Source organism: Lithobates pipiens, unplaced genomic scaffold (assembly GCF_037356315.1).
Source record: "Lithobates pipiens isolate NorthernLeopardFrog02 unplaced genomic scaffold, aLitPip1_a1.2 Scaffold_146, whole genome shotgun sequence".
NCBI classification, from domain to species: domain Eukaryota; kingdom Metazoa; phylum Chordata; class Amphibia; order Anura; family Ranidae; genus Lithobates; species Lithobates pipiens.
The window spans coordinates 114,703-137,640 of NW_027507735.1; the positions used below are offsets into that span (position 1 = coordinate 114,703).

The window sequence follows — 22,938 nt, forward strand, 5'->3', positions numbered from 1 at the left end:
TGGGAGCCAGGAGCAGCCAGTCACGCTGTCCGTGACCGACACCCAGTCCCTTTGTATTGCTGCTGCTTGTGCTGCATCATTGGGAACCCCTCATGGCATGGCGGGTGTACAGATTCAGGAACTAAGCGCAAGGATGGTAGGAACCCCTCATGGCACAACAGGTGTCCAGACCCAGGAACTAAGCACAGGGATGGTGGGAACCCCTCATAATGGGCACAGTGGGTGTCCAGACACGGGAAGTAAGAATAGAAATGATGGGAACCCCTCATAATGGGCACAGCGGCTGTCCAGACCCAGGAACTAAGCACAGGGATGGTGGGAGCCCCTCATAATGGGCACAGTGGGTGTCCAGACTTGGGAACTAAGAACAGGGATGGTGGGAACCCCTCATAATGGGCACAGCGGCTGTCCAGACCCAGGAACTAAGCACAGGGATGGTGGGAACCCCTCATAATGGACACAGAGGGTCTCTAGACCCTGGAACTAAGCACAGGGGTGGTGGGAACCTCTCATAATGGGCACAGCGGGTGTAAATACCTGGGAAATCGGCACAGGGATGGTGGGAACCCCTCATAATGATAATGATTTTTGCCCTGATCAGTCCGGCGGGTTCCTATGAGTATGATTTGTCCTTTATCTGTCCGGAGTCTTTGGACATATTTTGCGAGAAGTATGAACACGTGTGTAGGGGCCTGCCGGACTGGAAAGGGCTCATCCCCAAGCTTATATCACGCCAGCCCCTCATTAAAATGGTGGCAGTTCTTGTGACCTAATGAATCCATACCACAACGGGATTTAACTGTATTGTTGAGTGTTTCACAGGTATACGATTGTCTCTCGGAAATAGAGGGCCAAGGCACCATACCATCCATAATTAAATGGGAAAAAGATTTGGGCTTTAAAGTAGACGAGATCCAGATGATTAATTCTGTGCATAGTTATGCATCAGACATAAGATCAATAGAGGCTAACTATAAATGCCTAATGAGATGGCATTTAACACCAGATAAATTACACAGAATAGATCCCTCCAAATCTAGGCTATGCTGGAGAGAATGCAAATTACCTGGAACAATATTCAATTTTTGGTGGGAATGCCCGGAGATAAAACTATACTGGCGAAATATAATAGATTATACAGAAATAATAACAGGGGAAAGAATACCTCTAGGCCCCGGGGAGTGTCTGTTTCAAGGGGCAGAAGAAAAAAACAGTAAGCAATTTAAAAAAAGAATAAAAAATACGTTAGTCCCCGTTTTGCTTAACGCGGCAAAAGCCATAATACCCAAAAACTGGTTACAGGTAAAAAAAACCCTATTAGAGAATGGATACAAAGAATATAATACATCAATAATATGGAATATCTAAGTAAAATGGAGGAAAACAAAATGAAAAGATACTGGGTAATGTGGGAAAAGTGGAGAATATTTAAAAAGACGAAACATTATACACAAGCATTAACAGAATAAAAGGTAATGGATTCAGGGAGGGCCAACAGATTAGGGAGAAGAGGGTAGGAGGGGAGGGTTAAAACAAATAAATAAAATAGCCTAGTAAATAAGATAAGTTATCTCAAATATAAATGTAAAAGCAATTAATGAGATGCTAGTTTTATTTTTTTATTTTTGTTTGGTTTTTCTTTTTTGGATATGTAATAAACTTGGATAAGTAATGATAGAACAAAAAAAAAAAAAAAAGAAAGAAAAAAGAAAGAAAAAAAAAAGGAAAAAGAAAGGAAAGGAAAAAGACTGCCACAATGATAAGTAGAATAAGAGGGATTCTGAGCGTCAAGCTGATTAGAATCCGTCACTACAAAGTAACTTACTGAGATGACAAAGAAAAAAAAAGAAAAAAAACAAAAACTGTATTGTTGAGGTATGGGGATGTCCTGAGCCCCCTAAAAAAGATTTTGGATGATCGGGGGAATATGGACAGGGAGATGGTCTGTGCAGCTAAAATTAAAGGTCATTGACAATGTTGTCCAGCATCTGCCATCCTCACCTTTCCTGGGGAGGGACAGGCTGACCATCTTCTACCCAGGCCAGCAGCTGGAGGGCCTGTGAGTCCACCTGAGTCTGTGCCAATACCCAATGTGTCTGTGTCTCCCCAGTCTGTGCCAATGCCCACTGTGTCTGTGTCTTCCCAGTCTGTTGCTAAGGTTTCTGTTGCCAAGAATGTGTCCACTCCTTCTGTTTCTTCTAAAATTGCAGAGGCAGCAAGAGGTGTGGGGAGGCGTTTGACTCTGTTTTGTCCAAGGATGATATGGAGTGGTTGGAGGATAAAAGGAAGAGGGGCAAAAGGAAGGGAAAAAAAAAGTGGTGCAGTTACCTTAAGTCCTAAGGTTTTGCATTTAGAAAATAAGTTTAAGGTCCTGTCAGATGATGACAATGAATGGGACTCGTTCAGTTCAGTGTCCTCCTATGGATGAGTGCCATGGTGCAACAAAGAGCGCTGGTTCTCCAGGCAGAGGGAGTAGTCAGGCTAAGAAACGTCTGCCTCAACTACCCTAATGGCAGTTCCCACTACGTTTTTATAAAAGGCTCCATGCATGGTGATGTTCCTTAGTCTGGTTCCCCTGTAGGGATTATGTTGTACGCTTTTTGGTTTGCACCATTTATTATGTTCTTGTTTTGTATAGTCATATTCAATTATTTTGTAAATATGTTTTATTTATTGTGTAGAAGTTGTTGTTTGTAAGATTTTCAATAAACAAAATTAACCCCTCATAATGGGCACAGTGGGTGTAAAGACCCGGGAACTCAGCACAGGGATGGTGGGAACCCCTCATAATGGGCACAGCGGGTGTCCAGACATGGGAGCTAAGCACAGGCATGGTGGGAACCCCTCATAATGGGCACAGCGGGTGTCCAGACCCAGGAATGGTGGGGACCCCTCATTAGGGTTGCCACCTTTTCTTCAAGCCAAACCCGAACATTTTCACAGTGCATGGCAATTTTTTTGTAGTACACGCTATAGGATTGTAAAATACCTTGGGTTACCCAAAAAGAGTAGTAATGAAGTGTGCTACAGTGAACAGTTGCTATAGCCAAATTGCATTAAAAGTGGGGGGACTTAAAGGGGCATGATTAAATAAAACAAAAGCATTTAGTGTACCCATAAAATATGATTTGATTAATAAAAGAATTGTCAGGGAAAATAGCCTACCTTAAAAGTGGACACTGTCAGCCAGTAGGGCAGTGGACGGTGTCAATAGAGCAGTAAATGGTGTCAGTAGGGCAGTGTACGGTGTCAGTAGGGCAGTGGACGGTGTCACCCGGTGAGAACTGTATATATGGATGCTGTCTGGGGAGTGGAGAACAGTATATATGGGGGGATTGTATATATGGATAGTGTATGGTGGGGGGAGGGGTGTGTGTAAATGGTGTCAGTAGGTAGGACAGTGTCAGTAGGGCGGAGGACGGTGTATGTATAGTGTATGGTGGGGGAGGGGGGTGTATGTATAGTGTATGGTGGGGGAAGGGGGTGTATGGTGGGGGGAGGAGAGGTGAGAGTACTTTGAAAACCCGACAATGAAAAAACTTACCTGACAAGCTTGGCTGCAGTCCCACGCGATCTCTGCACACATTCCAAAGCAGCAGGGAATGGGGAGGCTCCGCCCACCTCCTTGTCCCTTCTACAGCCAGCCAGAGGATTGGAGGAGAGCACCATGGAGGCTCTGCCCACCTCCTTGCCCCTTCTGCAGCCAGGGGATTGCAGGAGAGCACCATGGAGGCTCCGCCTCTGCGTCCCGACTCCCGTCCTGTACTCAGAGTCTCAGACAGCTAAACAGGAGCAGAAATTAATAAGCGCTACGACGCTGCGGACCCCGAAATTGAGGAGACACGGCCGTGCAGGAAGGGAGCCACTGACGGGTCTGAAATTAATAATGTGCCCGGGTCTCAGGTGGTCAGAGACCCGGGCACATGTTTCAAAACCCGCACTGTCCAGGTGAATCCCGGACAGGTGGCAACCCTACCCCTCATAATGGGCACAGCGGGTGTCCAGACATGAGACCTAAGCACAGGCAGGGTGGGAACCCCTCATAATGGGCACAGCGGTTGTCTGGACCTGGGAACAAAGCACAGGGATGATGGGAACCCCTCATGGCACCTTTATTATATATTGATCAGAGATCTCTATGGACTAATTTATTATATATTGATCACAGATCTCTATGGACATCTTTATTATATATTGATCACAGATCTCTATGGTCTTCTTTATTATATATCGATCACAGATGTCTATGGACATCTTTATTATATATCGATCACAGATCTCTATGGTCTCCTTTATTAGGCTGGATTCACACCTATGCCTGTTTTGTGCTTTTTTGCATTTTGCAGATTTGTACTACAGTCCATTTATCATGGTTTCCTATGTTCCACCTTCTCTAGTGCAAATCTGCAAAAAACACTAAAAATGCATAGGTGTGAATCCAGCCTTATATATTGATCACAGATCTCCATGGTCTCCTTTATTATATATTGATCACAGATCTCTATGGACACCTTTATTTCTCTGACAGGTTGTAAACAACTGTCCCCTCAGAGCCATGACAGCCCTTTGCCCCGCCCGCTTCTCCCTAGCTCGGTCACATGACACGGGCAGCCGAGCGTAGCGGGTCCTCTCCGGATCACGTGACCTCGATCGGCGGCGGTCATGTGACCCGGGAGCACGCCCTCCCCAGCCCGTCCAGTGTTGTCTCCTCTCCTCAGTGACCGGCCTGTGAGGAGGTGATAGCCGGTCGGTGGGTCCTCCCCTGTGTGGGGGGCGGGGAAGTGGTTCCGCTGACTCAGCTCTTTGTGTGTCGGGAGAACGGAGGACAGACATGACGGTGAAGTTTGAGCGCGCTCTGTCCGATCTCTACCTGGAGACATTACTGCAGAGCAAACCGCCTCCTCCGGTGAGAGAGGGGGAGGGGAGAGGGTGAAGGTCTGTGGGGGAGGGGTGTACCGGGTGAAGGTCCATGAGGGAGGGGTGTACCGGGTGAAGGTCCATGAGGGAGGGGTGTACCGGGTGTATATCCTCCTCGCTGTGTATATCTGACCTTCTCCATGTCTTCCTCTCAGCCTATGTCGCCCTCCTCCGGGGCTCTCACCGAGGAATGTCTCCCCACCAATGGATGTCCGGAGGAGAGGAGAAAGGCCCGACTGGTCCAGTTCCAAAGGAACACAGAGGAGCCTATGGTGAGTGACTAGGGGGGGCACCATGGAAGATGTGTGGGGTCTGAAGGGTGGAGGGGGCACCATGGAGGACACGAGGGGTCTGAAGGGTGGAGGAGACACCGTGGAGGATGTGAGGGGTTTGAAGGGTGGAGGGGGCACCATGGAGGACACGAGGGGTGCAGGGGGCACCATGGAGGACACAAGGGGTGGCAGGGGGCACCGTGGCGGATGCGAGGGGTGCAGGGGGCACCGTGGCGGATGCGAGGGGTGCAGGGGGCACCTTGGCGGATGCGAGGGGTGCAGGGGGCACCTTGGCGGATGCGAGGGGTGCAGGGGGCACCTTGGCGGATGCGAGGGGTGCAGGGGGCACCGTGGCGGATGCGAGGGGGGGAGGGGGCACCTCGGCGGATGCGAGGGGTGGAGGGGGCACCGTGGAGGACGTGTGGGGTCTGAAGGGTGGGGGGGCACCATGGAGGATGTGAGGGGTCTGAAGGGTGGAGGGGCACCATGGAGGATGGGAGGGGTCTGAAGGGTTGGAGGGGACAATGTGAGGGGACACCGTGGAGGATGTGAGGGGACACCGTGGAGGATGTGAGGGGTCTGAAGGGTTGGAGGGGACAATGTGGAGGATGTGAGGGGTCTGAAGGGTGGAGGACATGTGGGGTCTGAAGGGTGGAGGGGGCACCATGGAGGACGTGTGGGGTCTGAAGGGTGGAGGGGACACCGTGGAGGATGTGAGGGGTTTGAAGGGTGGAGGGGGCACCATGGAGGACACGAGGGGTGCAGGGGGCACCATGGAGGACACGAGGGGTGGCAGGGGGCACCGTGGCAGATGCGAAGGGTGCAGGGGGCACCGTGGCGGATGTGAGGGGTGCAGGGGGCACCATGGCGGATGTGAGGGGTGCAGGGGGCACCGTGGCGGATGCGAGGGGTGCAGGGGGCACCGTGGCGGATGCGAGGGGGAGAGGGCACCGTGGAGGACGTGTGGGATCTGAAGGGTGGAGGGGGCACCATGGAGGACACGAGGGGTGGCAGGGGGCACCATGGAGGACACGAGGGGTGGCAGGGGGCACCATGGAGGACACAAGGGGTGGCAGGGGGCACCGTGGCGGATGCGAAGGGTGCAGGGGGCACCGTGGCGGATGCAAAGGGTGCAGGGGGCACCGTGGCGGATGCGAGGGGTGCAGGGGGCACCGTGGCGGATGCGATGGGGCACCGTGGCGGATGCGAGGGGGGGGAGAAGGCACCGTGGAGGACGTGTGGGGTCTGAAGGGTGGGGGGGCACCATGGAGGATGTGAGGGGTCTGAAGGTTTGGAGGGGACACTGTGGAGGATGTGAGGGGTCTGAAGGGTTGGAGGGGACACTGTGGAGGATGTGAGGGGTCTGAAGGGTGGAGGATGTGAGGGGTTTGAAGGGTGGAGGGGACACTGTGGAGGACACGAGGGGTGGCAGGGTGCAGGGGGCACCATGGAGGACACGAGGGGTGGCAGGGGGCACCGTGGCGGATGCGAAGGGTGCAGGGGGCACCGTGGCGGATGCGAGGGGGGCAGGGGGCACCGCGGTGGATGCGAGGGGTGGAGGGGGCACCGTGGAGGACGTGTGGGGTCTGAAGGGTGGGAGGGGCACCATGGAGGACGTGAGGGGTCTGAAGGGTGGAGGGGCACCATGGAGGATGGGAGTGGTCTGAAGGGTGGAGGGGCACCATGGAGGATGGGAGGGGTCTGAAGGGTTGGAGGGGACACCGTGGAGGATGGGAGGGGTCTGAAGGGTTGGAGGGGACACTGTGGAGGATGTGAGGGGTCTGAAGGGTTGGAGGGGACACTGTGGAGGATGTGAGGGGTCTGAAGGGTTGGAGGGGACACTGTGGAGGATGTGAGGGGTCTGAAGGGTTGGAGGGGACACTGTGGAGGATGTGAGTGGTCTGAAGGGTTGGAGGGGACACTGTGGAGGATGTGACGGGTCTGAAGGGTTGGAGGGGACACTGTGGAGGATGTGACAGGTCTGAAGGGTTGGAGGGGACACTGTGGAGGATGTGAGGGGTCTGAAGGGTTGGAGGGGACACTGTGGAGGATGTGAGGGGTCTGAAGGGTTGGAGGGGACACTGTGGAGGATGTGAGGGGTCTGAAGGGTTCGAGGGGACACTGTGGAGGATGTGAGGGGTCTGAAGGGTTGGAGGGGACACCGTGAAGGATGCGACGGGTTGGAGGGGACACCGTGAAGGATGTGAGGGGTTGGAGGGGACACCGTGGAGGATGTGAGGGGTCTGAAGGGTTGGAGGGGACACCGTGGAGGATGTGAGGGGTCTGAAGGGTTGGAGGGGGCATGGTGGAAGGGGCACCATGGAGGATGTGAGGGGTGGAAGGGGCACCATGGAGGATGTGAGGGGTCTGAAGGGTGGGGGGGCACCATGGAGGATGTGGAGGGGTACCATGGGCACCCCCCATGGGCACCATAAAGGATGTCAAGCGTGGAGGGGCACCATGAAGGATGTGAGGGGTCTGAAGGGTGGAGGAGCACCATGGAGGATGTGGGGGTGGAGGGGGCATCATGGAGAATGTGAGGGGTCTGAAGGGTGGAGGGGGCACCATGGAGGACATGAGGGGTGGAGGGGGCACCATGGAGGATGTGGGGGGGGGTCTGAAGGGTGGATAGGCACCATGAAGTATTTCAAGCATGGAGGGGAACCTTGGAGGATATGAGGGGTCTGAAGGGTGGAGCAGCACCATGGAGGATGTGGAGGGGCACCATGGAGAATGTGAGGGGCCTGAAGTGTGGAGGGGCACCATGGAGGATGTGAGGGGCCTGAAGTGTGGAGGGGCACCATGGAGGATGTGAGGGGTCTGAAGGGTCGAGGGGGCACCACGGAGGACGTGAGGGGTGGAGGGGGCACCATGGAGGATATGAGAGGGGGTCTGAAGGGTGGATGGGCATCAAGGATGTCAAGCATGGAGGGGCACCATGGAGGATGTGAGGGGCCTGAAGTGTGGAGGGGCACCGTGGAGGATGTGAGGGGCCTGAAGTGTGGAGGGGCACCGTGGAGGATGTGAGGGGCCTGAAGTGTGGAGGGGCACCGTGGAGGATGTGAGGGGCCTGAAGTGTGGAGGGGCACCGTGGAGGATGTGAGGGGCCTGAAGTGTGGAGGGGCACCGTGGAGGATGTGAGGGGCCTGAAGTGTGGAGGGGCACCGTGGAGGATGTGAGGGGCCTGAAGGGTGGAGGGGCACCGTGGAGGATGTGAGGGGCCTGAAGGGTGGAGGGGCACCGTGGAGGATGTGAGGGGCCTGAAGGGTGGAGGGGCACCGTAGAGGATGTGAGGGGCCTGAAGGGTGGAGGGGGCACCGTGGAGGATGTGAGGGGTCTGAAGGGTGGAGGGGGCACCGTGGAGGATGTGAGGGGTCTGAAGGGTGGAGGGGGCACCGTGGAGGATATGAGGGGGTCTGAAGGGGGAAGGAGCACCATGGAGGATGTGGGGGGGGGGGGGGGGGGGTCTGAAGGGTGGATGGGCATCATGAAGGATGTCAAGCATGGAGGGGCACCATGGAGGATGTGAGGGGTCTGAAGGGTGCAGGGGCACCATGAAGGATGTCAAGCATGGAGGGGCACCATGGAGGATGTGAGGGGTCTGAAGGGTGGTGGGGCACCATGAAGGATGGGGGGGGAGAGTCTGGGGGGGCACCCTGGAGGATCTGGGGGTGGAGGGGCACCATGGAGATTTGGGGGGGGTCTGAAGGGTGAAGGGGCACCATGGAGCATGTGGGGGGGGGTCTGAAGGGTGGAGGGGCACCATGGAGCGTGGGGGGGGTCTGAAGGGTGAAGGGGCACCATGGAGCATGTGGGGGGGGGTCTGAAGGGTGGAGGGGCACCATGGAGCGTGGGGGGGGTCTGAAGGGTGGAGGGGCACCATGGAGCGTGGGGGGGGTCTGAAGGGTGAAGGGGCACCATGGAGCATGTGGGGGGGGTCTGAAGGGTGGAGGGGCACCATGGAGCGTGGGGGGGGTCTGAAGGGTGGAGGGGCACCATGGAGCATGTGGGGGGTCTGAAGGGTGGAGGAGCACCATGGAGGATGTGAAGGGTGGAGGGGGCATCATGGAAGACGTGAGGGGTCTGAAATGTTGGGGGGGGGGGTCTGGAGGGGCACCATGGAGGATGTGTGGGGGTTCTGAAGGGTGGAGGAGAACCCTAGAGGATTTGGAGGGGGGTCGTGAGGGGCACCATGGAGGACGTGAGGGTGGTGGGGGCACCATGGAGGATATGGGGGACGCGAGGGGTGGAGGGGGCATCATGGAGGACGCGAGGGGTGGAATGGGCACCATGAAGGATGTGAGGGGCCTGAAGGGTGGGGGGGCACCATGGAGGATGTGAGGGGCCTGAAGGGTGGGGGGGCACCATGGAGGATGTGAGGGGTCTGAAGGGGTGGAGGGGCACCATGGAGGATGTGAGGGGTCTGAAGGGGTGGAGGGGCACCATGGAGGATGTGAGAGGTCTTAAGGGTGGTGGGGCACCATGGAGGAGGATGTGGGGGGGGAGGATGTGGAGGCGCACCATGGAGGATGTGGAGGGTGCACCATGGAAGACGTGAGGGGTCTGAAGGGGGGGGGGGGTCTGGAGGGTCACTATGGAGGATGTGGGGGTTTTGAAGGGAGGAGGAGCACCCTGGAGGATTTGGAGGGGGGTCTGGAGTGGCACCATGGAGGATGTGGGGGGGGGGAGAGTCTGGAGGGGCACTATGGAGGATGCAAGGGGCCTGAAGAGGGGAGGTGCACCATGGAGAATGTGAAGGGGGGAGGTGCACCATGGAGGATGTGGAGGGTGCACCATGGGAAGACGTGAGGGGGTCTCTCTCGATATCGCAGCCTTTTTCAGTCAGAGTTGTATGGAACACGGGGGTCCTCTCAGATACCAGTGATGTGTTTAGATCCCTGTAAGGAGCATTCTTCCCACTCACTCACCAGTGTAAGGAGGGCTCTCCTCCCGCTGGCCACCAACCAGGGTCGGGGGTGTTAATTGCGCCGGCCACCATGCTAATGTACCGTGGTTTGGAGACTAATAGGCAGAATACTATTAAAGCCATGCATGTGATCCTGTGCTATTTATGATCTGTTTACGTAAACCAGGGGCACCGGACTGTTGGTCTCTTCATGGTAGTGGTGACATAGCAGAAGCTCCTTCTGGGGGGACGTGAGGATTTTGGCGCATGAACATCCCGACATTGTGCAATAACAGAAAGTGAAGTGCTGAAGTTGCTGATTAGTTGGTCTGCAGCCCAGATAGTGCTGCTCAGCAGTCTTATCTTTTACCTCGTCAGCATTCTTGTTCTTATTTTTTATGTTCATATAGTGCACTATGCTCCTTCAACAAATAACACTGAACCCTTCACACAGGTCCTTTTCCTAAATCATCTTATGTGCCAAAGTCCCTACCACAGTCATGCAGACACGTGTGGATGGAAGCTGATTGTCCTGCCAAGAATGTTTGGTTTATAGGAGGTACATGCAATACTGGGAAGGGTGAATTAGGTAATCATCAAGTCTCTGGTGGGATTTGACCCCAGAATCCCAGTACTGGACAGTCGGCGCCAAAACCGTGCAGCCTGGTGATGCCTATTTAGAAAGCACCTTTTGGTGGGATTTGACCCTTAACCAATTAATTCCAAAGGTGTTTTGGTAGGATTGAGGTGAAGGCTTTGGTGAGGTACAAACAAACCGCTTTTTGACATTTTGAGGCCCCGTACAGCTTTCCTGACGGGGCCATGCCTTCATACCCTCTTACTAAAGAGAAATCGTAAAAGGCTCAAGAGAATGGGAATTCACCAGGACCACATCATTCTTGTTTTAATACTTCTAAATCACATCAATTGTCCTCCAATGTATCATCCTCCGGATCATAATCTGGCAGACATCATGAAAGGAATAGAGGAGGGGGCGTGGCTTGACTATGGCTCTGTGAGGACGTGCTCCGTGTCGTGACCTGGCCGAACACCGAATCCAGTCGGCGGTTTAACAGCCTAGCATATGTCCGCAGCAGACCTCGCTCCCGGGACACCGACCGCCCACAGTTCTGCTGACATCGCTGCGTATTTCCCCTGCAATCCGGCCGCATTGCCTCAGGCCGCGGACGCCAACATGGCGCCGCCACGTACCTCCACGACCTCTGCATCTCACGGCAGGAAGACGGGGAAAGGATCCCAGCACACACAGGCGGGACAACGGTCACCGGAGCCGAGAGCTGACTCCCCGATCCCCTCTCCAGACATCCCCATGGAGGGGCCGCACGCGGTGACAGGATTCGCCTCCCAGGGCCAGCCACCGGCGGAGGCCTGGAAAGAGCTGATGGCGCTTCTCCCCACAAAACAGGACATTGCTGAGTCCACTGCTACGATCGTGAGTACCCTGTCCAGAGAGATTAATGAGCTTAAGCAACGTATAGACTCAGTAGACACACGGGTGACCACTGTAGAGCAGGTTACAGGCATGCTTGAAGCCAGGGTACAGGCCCTAGAGAACATTCAAGGGTCCCATGCTCGCCGCCTGATCTCGCTGCAGTTATCCGTGGACGATGGGGAAAACCGTAGCCGACGGAACAATGTGAGGATCTGTGGTCTCGCCGAGGAGACTACGGGCAGTGACCTGAAAACCACAGTGACTGCCATCTTAAATGCATACCGTGACAAGCCCCCGGCGGAGGAACTGGAGCTGGACAGGGTCCATCGTGCACAAGGCCCTAGAGGTGGGGACCCTGCTGCCCCAAGGGACGTTCTAGCCAGGGTTCATTTTTATTCTATTAAAGAGGAGATCATGCGTCAGGCCTGGGCTAAAGGTCAGATGGACTGTGATGGTGCCACTGTGCAGGTGCTCCCAGACCTGTCTCGTCTTACACTGAAGATGCGGGGGGTGCTGCGCCCCTTGTTGGACTCCATTCGGGGGATAGGGGCCACCTACAGGTGGGGGCACCCCTTTAACCTGATCGTCATTAAGGGAAGCGACTCTTTTGCTCTGAGATGGCCTGACCAACTGCCGGACCTGTTCTCTTTTCTGGGGGTGCCTGCATCCCCTGTCCCAAACTGGCTGGACTGCCTACCCCTTTTCGGACAACCCCCTGATGCTTCCACCTAGGCCTCAGCGGAATGGCAGGAGACGCCGTCGCTCCAGATCTCAGCAGGCCCCCAGGGCCGACTTTGCTTCTCCGGAACCTTGAAGTACCCAGCTGGTGGACTACTGTTAAGTAGACATTTCTTATTATACACGTTACACAGGACTGGGGTTACACAGGACTGGGGTTACACAGGACTGGAGTTGCTTTTTTTTTTTTTTTCTCTTTTCTTATTTCCTGCTAGTCCTAACTTGGCTGTACTAGATTTGGGCCTGGTCCGACGGGGCAGGTGGAGGGGTGCGCCCCGGCATCCTCACTAGTGTCTACCCGGGCGATTGATGGGGGCGGATGCAGGGAGGATGAGTGACGGGGGTCGGGTGGGTGGGGCTTGCGGGTTACACCAGAATGGGTATAGGCCTCTGGTTAGTTATGTTCATTTTGTTAGTTAAAACCGGTGATTTGGACTGGTCCACATGTCTCCCAACTTTTAGACCGTGCCAGTCTCCCCACACTCCACCCATAGGTTGCGCTAGTGCACGCGAGATTTTTTTTTTTTTGTGATTTAGTAGGGCACCGGTGTGGTTGCCTAGGTCACCACACTTCTTTGGTGCCAGCTTTCCTCTATCTCTTACTATCTTCTTCTCCTTTTCTTCTTTTAACACCCCCCCCCCCCCATACATTCCTTCCCTCTGGTTCAATTCACGTCTTTAAATGTACGGGGTTTGTCTACTCCTGAAAAACGGTCCAGGCTCCTCTCAGATCTGAAAGTCCCACACCCAAATAGCGTTTTTACAGGAGACTCACTTCAGGCAGCGGGCGGTCCCCAAACTTGGTAACGGAGGCTTCCCCACGGTGTACTATGCACCCTCCCCCATCTCAAAATCTAAAGGGGTTAGCATCCTGATTGCGAAGTCGTGCCCTGGACCTTGCTGGAACTGCGGGTGGACCCGCAGGGTCGTTTCCTACTGGTGAAGGGTAAGATTAGGGATGACATTATTACCATGCTAAATGTCTACTTTCCGAACTCGAACCACTTAGGCCCTAGCCCCTATACTCCTGGAGGCTAGTGAGGGGGTACTCTTGATGGGTGGGGATTTCAACTACGCTCAGGAACCGCTAGTGGACGTGTCCAGGGGTGTGTCGCACCTTACCTATTCCTGCCTCAAAAAACTGAGGGCGAAACTGCATGGTCTGAACCTGATCGATCCCTGGAGGGTCCTGCACCCGGAGGAGAGGGATTATACTTACTTCTCCCCGGTGCATCATACTTACTCCAGGATTGATTGCTTTCAGATCCAACATAAAGACCTCCCCATGGTGACTTCTGCCCAGATTGACCATATTTCTTTCTCGGACCACGCTCCAATACACTTGACCCTGGCTTGGGACTTGGACTCCTGCTCGCCCCCCACATGGCGGCTCAATGAATCCCTACTACAGGACCCCGACGCTCGGACGGAGATAGGGGAGACACTTAAGTATTACTTTCGGGAGAACGTAGACCCGGCCTTGAGCCCTTCGAGCGTGTGGGAGGCACATAAGTGTGTAATGAGAGGGGTGCTGATTCGGATTGGAGTGCGGAAAAAACAGGAGAGATCTAGGCAAATTGAAGCATTGATCAGGGAGGTGCGCTGCCTTGAACTTCTTCATAAGAGGTCTCTATCGGCGACCCACCTGGAGGCTCTGGTCCAGGCCAGGGAGAATCTGCGGGGCATTCTGTATCAGAAGACGGTTTCTCGGTTGGCTTGGGCGAAACGTTTATGCTTTGAATATTCCAACAAGTCCAGTGCGATGCTTATATTACCACTAGACAGGGCTCTAGAGTTAATAAGTCTAAGGAAATGGCGAAGGAATTTTTCGACTATTACCACGACCTTTATAATCTCCACCGGGGGGAGAGTGCAGAAGCGATAGCGTCTAAACAGGTGGCGGCAAGTGAGTACGTCGGGGCCTCTGGTATGCCGACCCTTCCTGCGGAGGTCCGTGACTCCCTGGAGGTGGACATTTCTGCAGAGGAATTTCAGGTGGCACTGGCTCAGTGCAAGACAATACCATAACGGCCTCACTTTGACGTACTACCGCACCTATACGGGACTCCTGGCACAGCACTTCCTTCGGGCGTTTAATGCTGCGAAGGGGGGCAATGGATTGCACATGGACTCGCTTAGGGCATACATATCCTTAATCCCTAAGGAAGGCAAGGACCTGTCGTAGTGTGGGAGCTTCCACCCAATTGCACTCTTAAACGTTGATCTGAAGCTTTTCGCTAAGATCCTTGCCAACCGACTAGCACCTCATATCCCGAAATTAATACACTTCGATCAAGTGGGGTTTGTCCCCATGCGAGAGGCCCGAGATAATACGATCCGAGTCATCAACTTGATTCATGCAGCTCGAAGTGGGGGAGGCCTTTTCTGCTGCTTTCCACCGACGCAGAGAAGGCCTTTGACAGAATGGCCTGGCATTTTTTACGGGCCACTCTGTCACATGTAGGCCTGGGCCCATGCACGCAGGGCTGGATATCAGCGTTGTATTCCAAACCCTCGGCGGCAGTGCGCGCGAACGATTGGCGCTCTGAGTTTTTTCCAATTACGAATAGGATGAGGCAGGGTTGCCCCCTGCCCCCCCTTATTTTTATTTTGACACTAGAACCCTTCATGTGCCATATACGCAATGACCCAAACATAACAGGTCTTCGGAAGCCCTCGGCCCACCACAAGCTCGCGGCCTATGCGGACGACTTAATTTTCTTTGTCTCTACTCCACATGTCTCCCTTCCGAATATTTTGGCAGCACTCCGCGTGTACGGAGCCTTGTCGAATTACAAGGTCAATTGCGCCAAGTCCGCAGTCTTGAACGTCTCTGTCCCAGAAGCGGAGACCCGTGGTCTACGTTCAGCTTTTCAATTCCACTGGGCAGCCGACTCTATTAGATATTTAGGGATCAATGTTACTTCAGACCTGGCGCAATTGTACCTGCATAATTATATCCCCTTGTTGCACAGGTTGAAGTCGGACCTGGAGGGATGGCACTCCCTCGCGTTAACCTGGTTTGGGCGCTGCAGCGCCTTTTAAAATGACGGCGCTGCCTAGGATCCTATATATTGACCAAACTGTACCTATTCGCGTTCCTCTGAAATTCTTTGCGCAGTTGAAGACCCTCCTTAGGAAATTCATCTGGGCACAGGAACCTCCCAGGGCCAAACTCCAGACCCTTGCCAGACCCAAAGACCAGGGGGGGGTGGGTCTCCCCGACTTGCGTAGGTATTACAGGGCAACTCTACTGACCAGGGTTGTGGATTGGCATTGCCACGGTCCACAGAAACAGTGGGTGGAGATGGAAGATGCGTCCATCCCTCTTTTGACCTCCCCGTGGCTCCTGGCATCCCCACCTAAAGGATCTGCGTTACCACCCGCTCATCGGGGCAACGCTGGCAGTGACGAGGAGGTTATTTCGTACCACCGATATCTCGCCCCTCCCTTCTCCAATGACCCCTATAGTGGGGAATCCGGACTTTCCTCCGGGGTTCACCAACAGGCGGTTGCGGCGGCTGGTGGATTCGGGTAGGCACCGGTTGCGAGGGGTGTGACCTGCCTGGGGGTTTCCCGAATATGCAGGCTGTAGCGGGACTTAGAGCCACCACTAGCCGCGTTCAGCGCATACCAACTCCGGCACTTCCTACTGGCGATTCAAAAGACCCCCTATGTGCCCAGAGGCCTGACCTCTTTCGAGACGTTGTGTCACGAGACGGAACCCGTGCGGCACTCACTCTCCCTGCTATATAATCTACTGGCTTCTCTAGATGGGGGATCACCCCCTGCGTACATTCACCAGTGGGAAAAAGACGAGGGTACCCGCTTCACCCCACAGCAGATAGGGAAGATATTGCTATTGACTCACAAGGCTTCCATTGCTAGTTATCTTCAGGAGTCGGGATACAAAATACTCTCCCGTTGGTATAGGGTCCCATATCTCCTGAACAAGGTGAATAACTCAATCCCCAACAAGTGTTGGAGATGCCAATCCGCGACGGGGTCCAAGGTCCATATCTTCTGGTCATGCCCTGCCTTAGGCGCATTCTGGAATGATGTGGCGGCGACAATTAAGAAACTAACGTCGGTGGACTTACGGGGAGACCCAGCGGCGTGCCTACTCCATCTGACGAATAGACCTGTGCGAAAATATAAACAGACTTTGACAATGCAACTCTTGAACATAGCGCAGGTATGCATCCCTGTGATGTGGAGGCAATCTCAGCCCCTGTCTAGGGCCCTGTGGTTTTCCAAAATTAATTATATCCTCCGTATGGAGGAAATGACCGCTACTCTCCACAATACGGAAGAAAATTTCGCGAGAAATGGAGGCCATGGAGGTACTTTACTGGTACCACGGACTACCTGCGGGAGAGGGTGTCTGCTGCCGACTCGGTGACCGATTAGATGCCCCTGCCATTGTAAGTGCATGCTGAGAATGGGTGTGCTGCTCTAGCCCTGTAGGTATTGACAGGCTCTCGTGGGGCCCCCCGATACCTGTTCCCCCCCCCCCCCCTTTTTATTTTTTTCCTCTTTCTCTTCTTTACCTTTTATCTTCTTTCTCTGTTTATCTTTTCTGACCTGCCCAATGTTGACCTAAGTGGGTCCGTGGTGTATCTTGCGGACCCATAGTGCCAATATGGACATTACAATGGACGAGGTCTGTGGATGTTTACAAGAGGGGTGTCGCGTGATCCACGTGCACCTCCCTCGGCTTGTTACTCTGAGTGTAGGATGGTATTGTCTGTCCTCACAGGTTAACAACTACAGATACCTTTTCTATATGAGACTGTTTTTGAACATGATCACTTATATCCATTATATGTTTATGGTCATGATGTGCATGACCAGGTTTATCTGTGATTGTTCTGGTTACTGTATCTGTCCTGCATTGAAAATTGAATAAAAGAATAAAAAAAAAAGAAAGGAATAGAGAAATGCTCCACATAGAGTAAAATGATTTTTAAGGTAATAAAATGCACTCACAAGAATACAGGGGTAATTGCACAAAAGGAAACGTCCTTGGCTGGCATCACTTCGGGTTGCGCGATGTCAGCATGGGTGACTAAACCATAGCCTTCATGGGAAATGCTTGAACCCAGTTATTTGGAGGGGTGTCTACAGACTTTACCGAGGAAACCTCTGCTTCTGGCTCCCTATGTTAAATGTTTCGTTGTTCCTTTAGGTAGCAGACATTTGTAGGGGTAATATATCATCGTGGGCGAGTTCTAGAAATTTCATTGCACTCAAGAACCCCTGTGCCCAACCTGCAACCCTTTGGTACTTGCTGCTTGTACAGCTAGCGCTCCATTTTGGTGCGTACTTAAAGAGGTGGTAAACTCTGTGCGAAGAGAAAAAACATTTTTTTTTTTTTTTTTCCACCTGCAAGACAATACCATAATGTGCTAGTATGTACCGCATACAAGCACGTTATGAAAGACTTACCTTTAAAATGAAGCCCTCCAGCTTCAGCATACTGCAGAGGCTTCCATTTTTCACACTATCCTCCTTCCTGGTTCAGGGATTCCAGGCGTCTGAGTGGTGATTATGTAACTCAGCCACGGCACACATCTCTGAAGGAACAGCACAAGTGTGCCGTTCTTCAGAGCGCATGCACCGGTGACGTCACAGGCTGCTGCTCGCAAGAGAATGTCTCCTAAATGGTACATGTTTGGGAGATATTAATTTTACCTACAGTTAAGCTTTGTTATATAAGCTCACCTGTAGGTAAAAAATACAAATCCCAGGGTTTACTACCACTTTAAGCCAGTGAAGGAAAAATGGTTAGACCAGCTTCTAGAAGTAAGAGAATGCTGTTGTAAATGCACCCAGTGGGTTAACTGGTACCAGCATGGAGAGGAACATATGTCACCAGCACACCATGGATCCATAATCAATAGTAGCCACATCGCGAATGGTTCAGGAGAAATGTGTCCAGGCCACGCAGGAACTCTTTGGTCAGTCACGTGGCTATGAGTAGCCTTGAAATGTTTCACCTGCACTGTTTGCAATGTGATCACTTTAAATAAATGTTGGACTATTCCTTATGGATCCATGGTGTGCTAGAATATATGTTCTTCTCAAGGTTATGGCTGTCTCCTGAAGCATGTCCACTCCCAACAAGTCCTGCAGAATGTCTATAGACTCCCAACAATGTCGGCCCATCCGTCGGAAGCCGGCCACTTCCTAAAAAACAAAACAAAAAAAAACACATTTATTATACAAATAAACAATACACATAAAATGATAAAAGTCCCATAAATAAGTGTGAACCAGCTTGATGCCGAAGTACCGAGATTTCCCATGCTCACTTCATCCACATTATGTGCCTTTTGACAGAGTTTCACAATTATTAAAGTGCTCCCCCACCGTATAAAATGCCCACTATCCCGTATCCAGGGTGGACTGGACCATGCTACTTCTGCCTGGTGAGGAGGAGTAAAGTCTTTGCCGGTGTCCAACCGAGTGCGGGATGAGGATCGGGTCAGAACACAGGGCCCCCCCCCCCCCAGCATGGATGGTGTACTCTGTGCCCCACTGGAGGCTCTCCTCCAGCCAGACCTGACCCGGCCAGTTCAGGAACCTGGAGCCTGTCCAGCCCGGTGAGCGGAGACTACCTGGAGTAGAGCTTAAGCCTACTAAGGGGGATGGGAAGGGGGGCCGAGTTGCTGCTCCATTGGCCTCTGGGTTGTATTTGCCCCCCCTGGGCCAAAAGTTGCTAGTCAGCGCCTGACCCAAATAAAAAGACAGATATGCGCTTTAACGGTATGTCGGCTCTCTGCTTTGGTTGTCATAGGCTCCTGTGCCCAAGTTGCAAAAAAAAATAAAAAAAATGGAGGTACTACTACTTTTCTTCAATCTTCTTTCTTTTTATTTTTTTTTTTTGCATAAAAAGTAGTAGTACCTCCGGGTTTTTTTTTTTTTTTTTTAAAGTAGTACCTCTAATTTTTTATTTTGAATAAAGAAGTACCTCCAATTTTTTATTTATTTTTTGTATAAAAACACATTCACATTTAAATAAGAGTCAGACTTTCACACAACATTCTGAAATACAAACTTATGGTTTTAGCTCCAGGCCAGACTTCACCTGGCTCTGCCCCAATGCGTTGCGCCACTTGATTTCCCTGAAGAAGTCGCGTCTGCAAATGATGCAGTGCGCTGGCACTGCTTTTTCCAGCTTCAAGCAATGTGCTGCTCAGGAATTGCATGGACACCATTGTGTATATATATATATTGGGAAGCTTGATGTTGAGTGCTGAAGTGTTTGGGGTCCGTTCACATGGGCAAATGCCTATTTTCTAGCTGGTGTTTTTTAGATGTATACAATTCTTATTTCATTCAAATGAATGGCTACACGTTTTTATGTGCGTTCGCACGTCAAATCTGCAGATCTGGCTGCAGAGATGGCCTACTTTTTATACTGTGCAGCTAAATGCAGCTCACATAGTCCCAGATAGGGGCAGCGGTGTGTACGGGCGCTCATTAATTATTATGGTGCTGTGCTTAGATGCATGAAAAATTGTGAGCATCGGACGCTGGTGTTTTTTTTTTTTTTTTTTTTTTTTTTTTTTTTTTTCCCCATGTGAATGAGCCCTAACGGGAATGTATTCCAAATGTCTCAGGTGTGAATACAGTCTAAATCAGCAGAGTCCACGATCTTCATTTGCTGTGTCTTTATAGTCAAGGTCACAAATGTGAAATGTAAACTCTCAGTATTGCACAGGAATTTGTAATTTTATTGCTGGGAAACCCCCAACGGCACACTTTCTGAAGCTATTAATCATTCCTTCCCAGCATTTAGGAGGTGTTTAGGCCCATTGTGTGATGAAATTCGTTTTTTTTTTGCGATGTTGAACTCGGATCTCAAAATCACCTCAGACATTCATTCTCTGGATGACAGTGACCTGTATTGAAAGTAGCATGGATGAGTGCACCTCCACTGTGAAAGTCGTCATGGAGGTTTATGATGTAAAAGCGGAACAAGCATGGATGAGGGCCAAGCTAGCCGATAGGGCCAAGCTGGCTGATTTGGAAGACGGGTCCCGCAGGAATAATGTTAAATGAAGAAGAATGTTCAAGCGACTATCCTGCTTCAGATCATGTCGCAATGTAGCAACAGGACTGTGACTTGGCTAACAGTATAGGAGCCATTGGGAGCAATTTAGTAAAATGGCATAGAGTGCAAAATCTGGTGCAGCTCTGCATAGAAACCAATCAGCTTTCAGGTTATAGGCCACTTTTCACACGGGCGCCTTGGTGCAGCGGTTTCCTCTTGCTCTGAGGGGGGTGTGGCTCCGCTGAGCTGGGGGGTGACAGGTGCGTGTCCGCTCCCCTATGCCGAGCGGACACTGACACAGTCATTCTCTCTTCTATGGGGCAATCAGACGGAAATGGATGGAAAATAGGACCACCATCCTTCTGTTTGGTTTTTGGGTAGGATCGGATTGGATAGCAGCGGGTGTCAGTGGACATCCGCCACTCCATAGAAGAGACTCGAGGGTCAGATAAGGTCCACCCGAAAAAACTGACAGGCAGACCTGATCAGACAGCCTGTGTCAAAGGGGTCACTCGGGTTTACGCACAGATTTCTTTTGAAGTTGCCAAAAGTAGTGCAGGTGTTTCGTCATATATGGCGACCCATCACATTTGGCTACCCGTTGGACTGCGCACCCGCGACGCCGCCATATGCGTTCCACCACTGAGTCCAGGTTCAAGCCCCACCATCCAAGTGGACATAGATTATAATGATGCCGAGCGAGGCTGTGCCGAAGCGTGGCAAGTGGCCCTGTGTTGGAACGCATATGGCATCGTCGCGCATGCGCTCTCCAGCGGGTAGCAAAATGTGATGGGTAATCGAATGTGACGCGACACAGGAACTAATTTTGAAATTGGTGCAGTGCCACAAAGTTGGTGTCGCACCAATTAGGATGGTGCCATTGCCGGCAATAGGCTGCGATTTGACATGTTAAATTGCGCCGGTGTGAACGGTGGGGGGGGGGGGGTCCTTATTCTCAACGCTTAAAAAAGCTAAATTTAAGTGCCTTTCACACGGACGCCTTTTGTGAGCCTGGGTTTACACTTGTGCAAATTGGATGTGGGTTGCCTCCAATTGGCACAACAGACACTCAATGGAGCCAGTTCACACATCTCTGGAGTGACCACGGAGCGCACCGCAGAAGAATCCTGTGCGTCTTTGACTCCGTTTCTCTAGTCTGAATTTGGGCAAAAATTTGGAACTGAAACGGTCAACGGAGACGCACCGGACACGCTGCTGTGCCCCGCGCTCCACATAGCGCGAACTCAGCCTGAAGCAGAATCCGCTTGCTCAGCGGGGGACCTCTCTGCTAAGCAGGTGGATGACAAGTCCATGTCTGCTCCGCTATGGAGAGCAGACACGGACACACTTCTAATCTATGGGGCAATGAGATGGAAACAGACCACCTGTCTGTTTCCCTGTTTCCCCAGACGATTGGGGAATAGGTCCACCGACCGTCTGCATCAGACGGATTTCGGAGAGTGGAGCTGTCATGCGCCGCTCCATTGAAGAGACTGGAGGGGTCTGATCACCTCAAAAAAATTGCGGTGGGACCTGAAAGGGGACTAAGTCTACACTGACTGTGGGTATAAAATCGCACACGTTCAGCTGATCTTGCACAATTTCATTCCTGCATGTGAGTCCCGACTGCGGAGGGCGATTTCAGCGTCATCTGTGCGGGTTTCTGCACAGATGTCAACGGAAATCGTACCCCAAATTCGGCAAAACTGGTACAGAAAATACTTTTGGGAATAAGTGCGGTGCCGCAAATGAGGTTTTGCACCTCTTCAGGCGGGGCAATTGACGCCGGGTTTTAGAAATTGATTGGCTACCATGCACAGCTCCACTAGATTTAGTAAATCAACCCCGGCGGGGTTTGATCTGCTCCTATATGAGTCTTTATGTTGCACGACCCAACTCATTTTGAGGTTTGCGATCAGATTTGACACCCTGACATCGTCCCGTAGAATTTAATTCTACGGCTTAACTACTTCCTGCCTACGCTGTAAAAGACAGCTACTGTGCAGGCTTCCGGTGCTGGGAAGGGCGTCCATAGTGGTCCCAGGTGGGAGAGGTGATCAACCGTTACTGCCTGTCCAGTGCAGAAGGGAACGACGACATTTTCTGCTGTTCATCTCTCTTGGGGCCTTCTCACACAGGCTGTCCAATCAGGTGTGCCTGTCAGTTTTTCAGGGGAACCTGATCAAAAGCTCCATTCACTCCTATGGAGTGGCGGATATCGGCGGACTCGCTGTCATCCATCCGATGTGGTCATAAGACAGATGGGCGGTGGACCTATTTCCCATCTGTCTGGCATCAGATGGAAATGGGTAGGTGGTCTGTTTCCATCCGATTACCCCACAGAGTAGAGTGGGACTGTGCCCGTGTCTGCTCTGCATAGCGAAGCAGACACTGACCTGTCATCCCACCTGCCCAGTGGAGAGGTTCCCTGCTGAGCAAGCGGATTTCGCTTCAGGCTGGGTTCATACTATGTGCTGGGGTACAGTGGTGGCATCCGCTGCTGTCCGATTGCGATCCTGTCCGCAAAATCCCAATGGAGGGTAGTCCAATTGACCATCCTTCTGGTGGATTGGATATGACCTGTGAGTGGAGA

At 52.5% G+C, this 22,938-nt stretch overlaps 1 protein-coding gene across 1 annotated transcript in view; it reads left to right on the top strand.

The window, feature by feature from the left end:
- Nucleotides 1–4,615: 4,615 nt before the first annotated feature.
- LOC143981394 (55 kDa erythrocyte membrane protein-like) overlaps nt 4,616–22,938 on the top strand; it is a 58,146-nt gene continuing 39,823 nt past the window's right edge. Inside the window, exons 1-2 of the mRNA XM_077479219.1 lie at nt 4,616–4,906; nt 5,073–5,189. Coding sequence (XP_077335345.1) covers nt 4,832–4,906; nt 5,073–5,189 — 192 coding nt within the window. The 5' untranslated portion in view covers nt 4,616–4,831. The remainder of the gene's footprint in view (nt 4,907–5,072; nt 5,190–22,938) is intronic.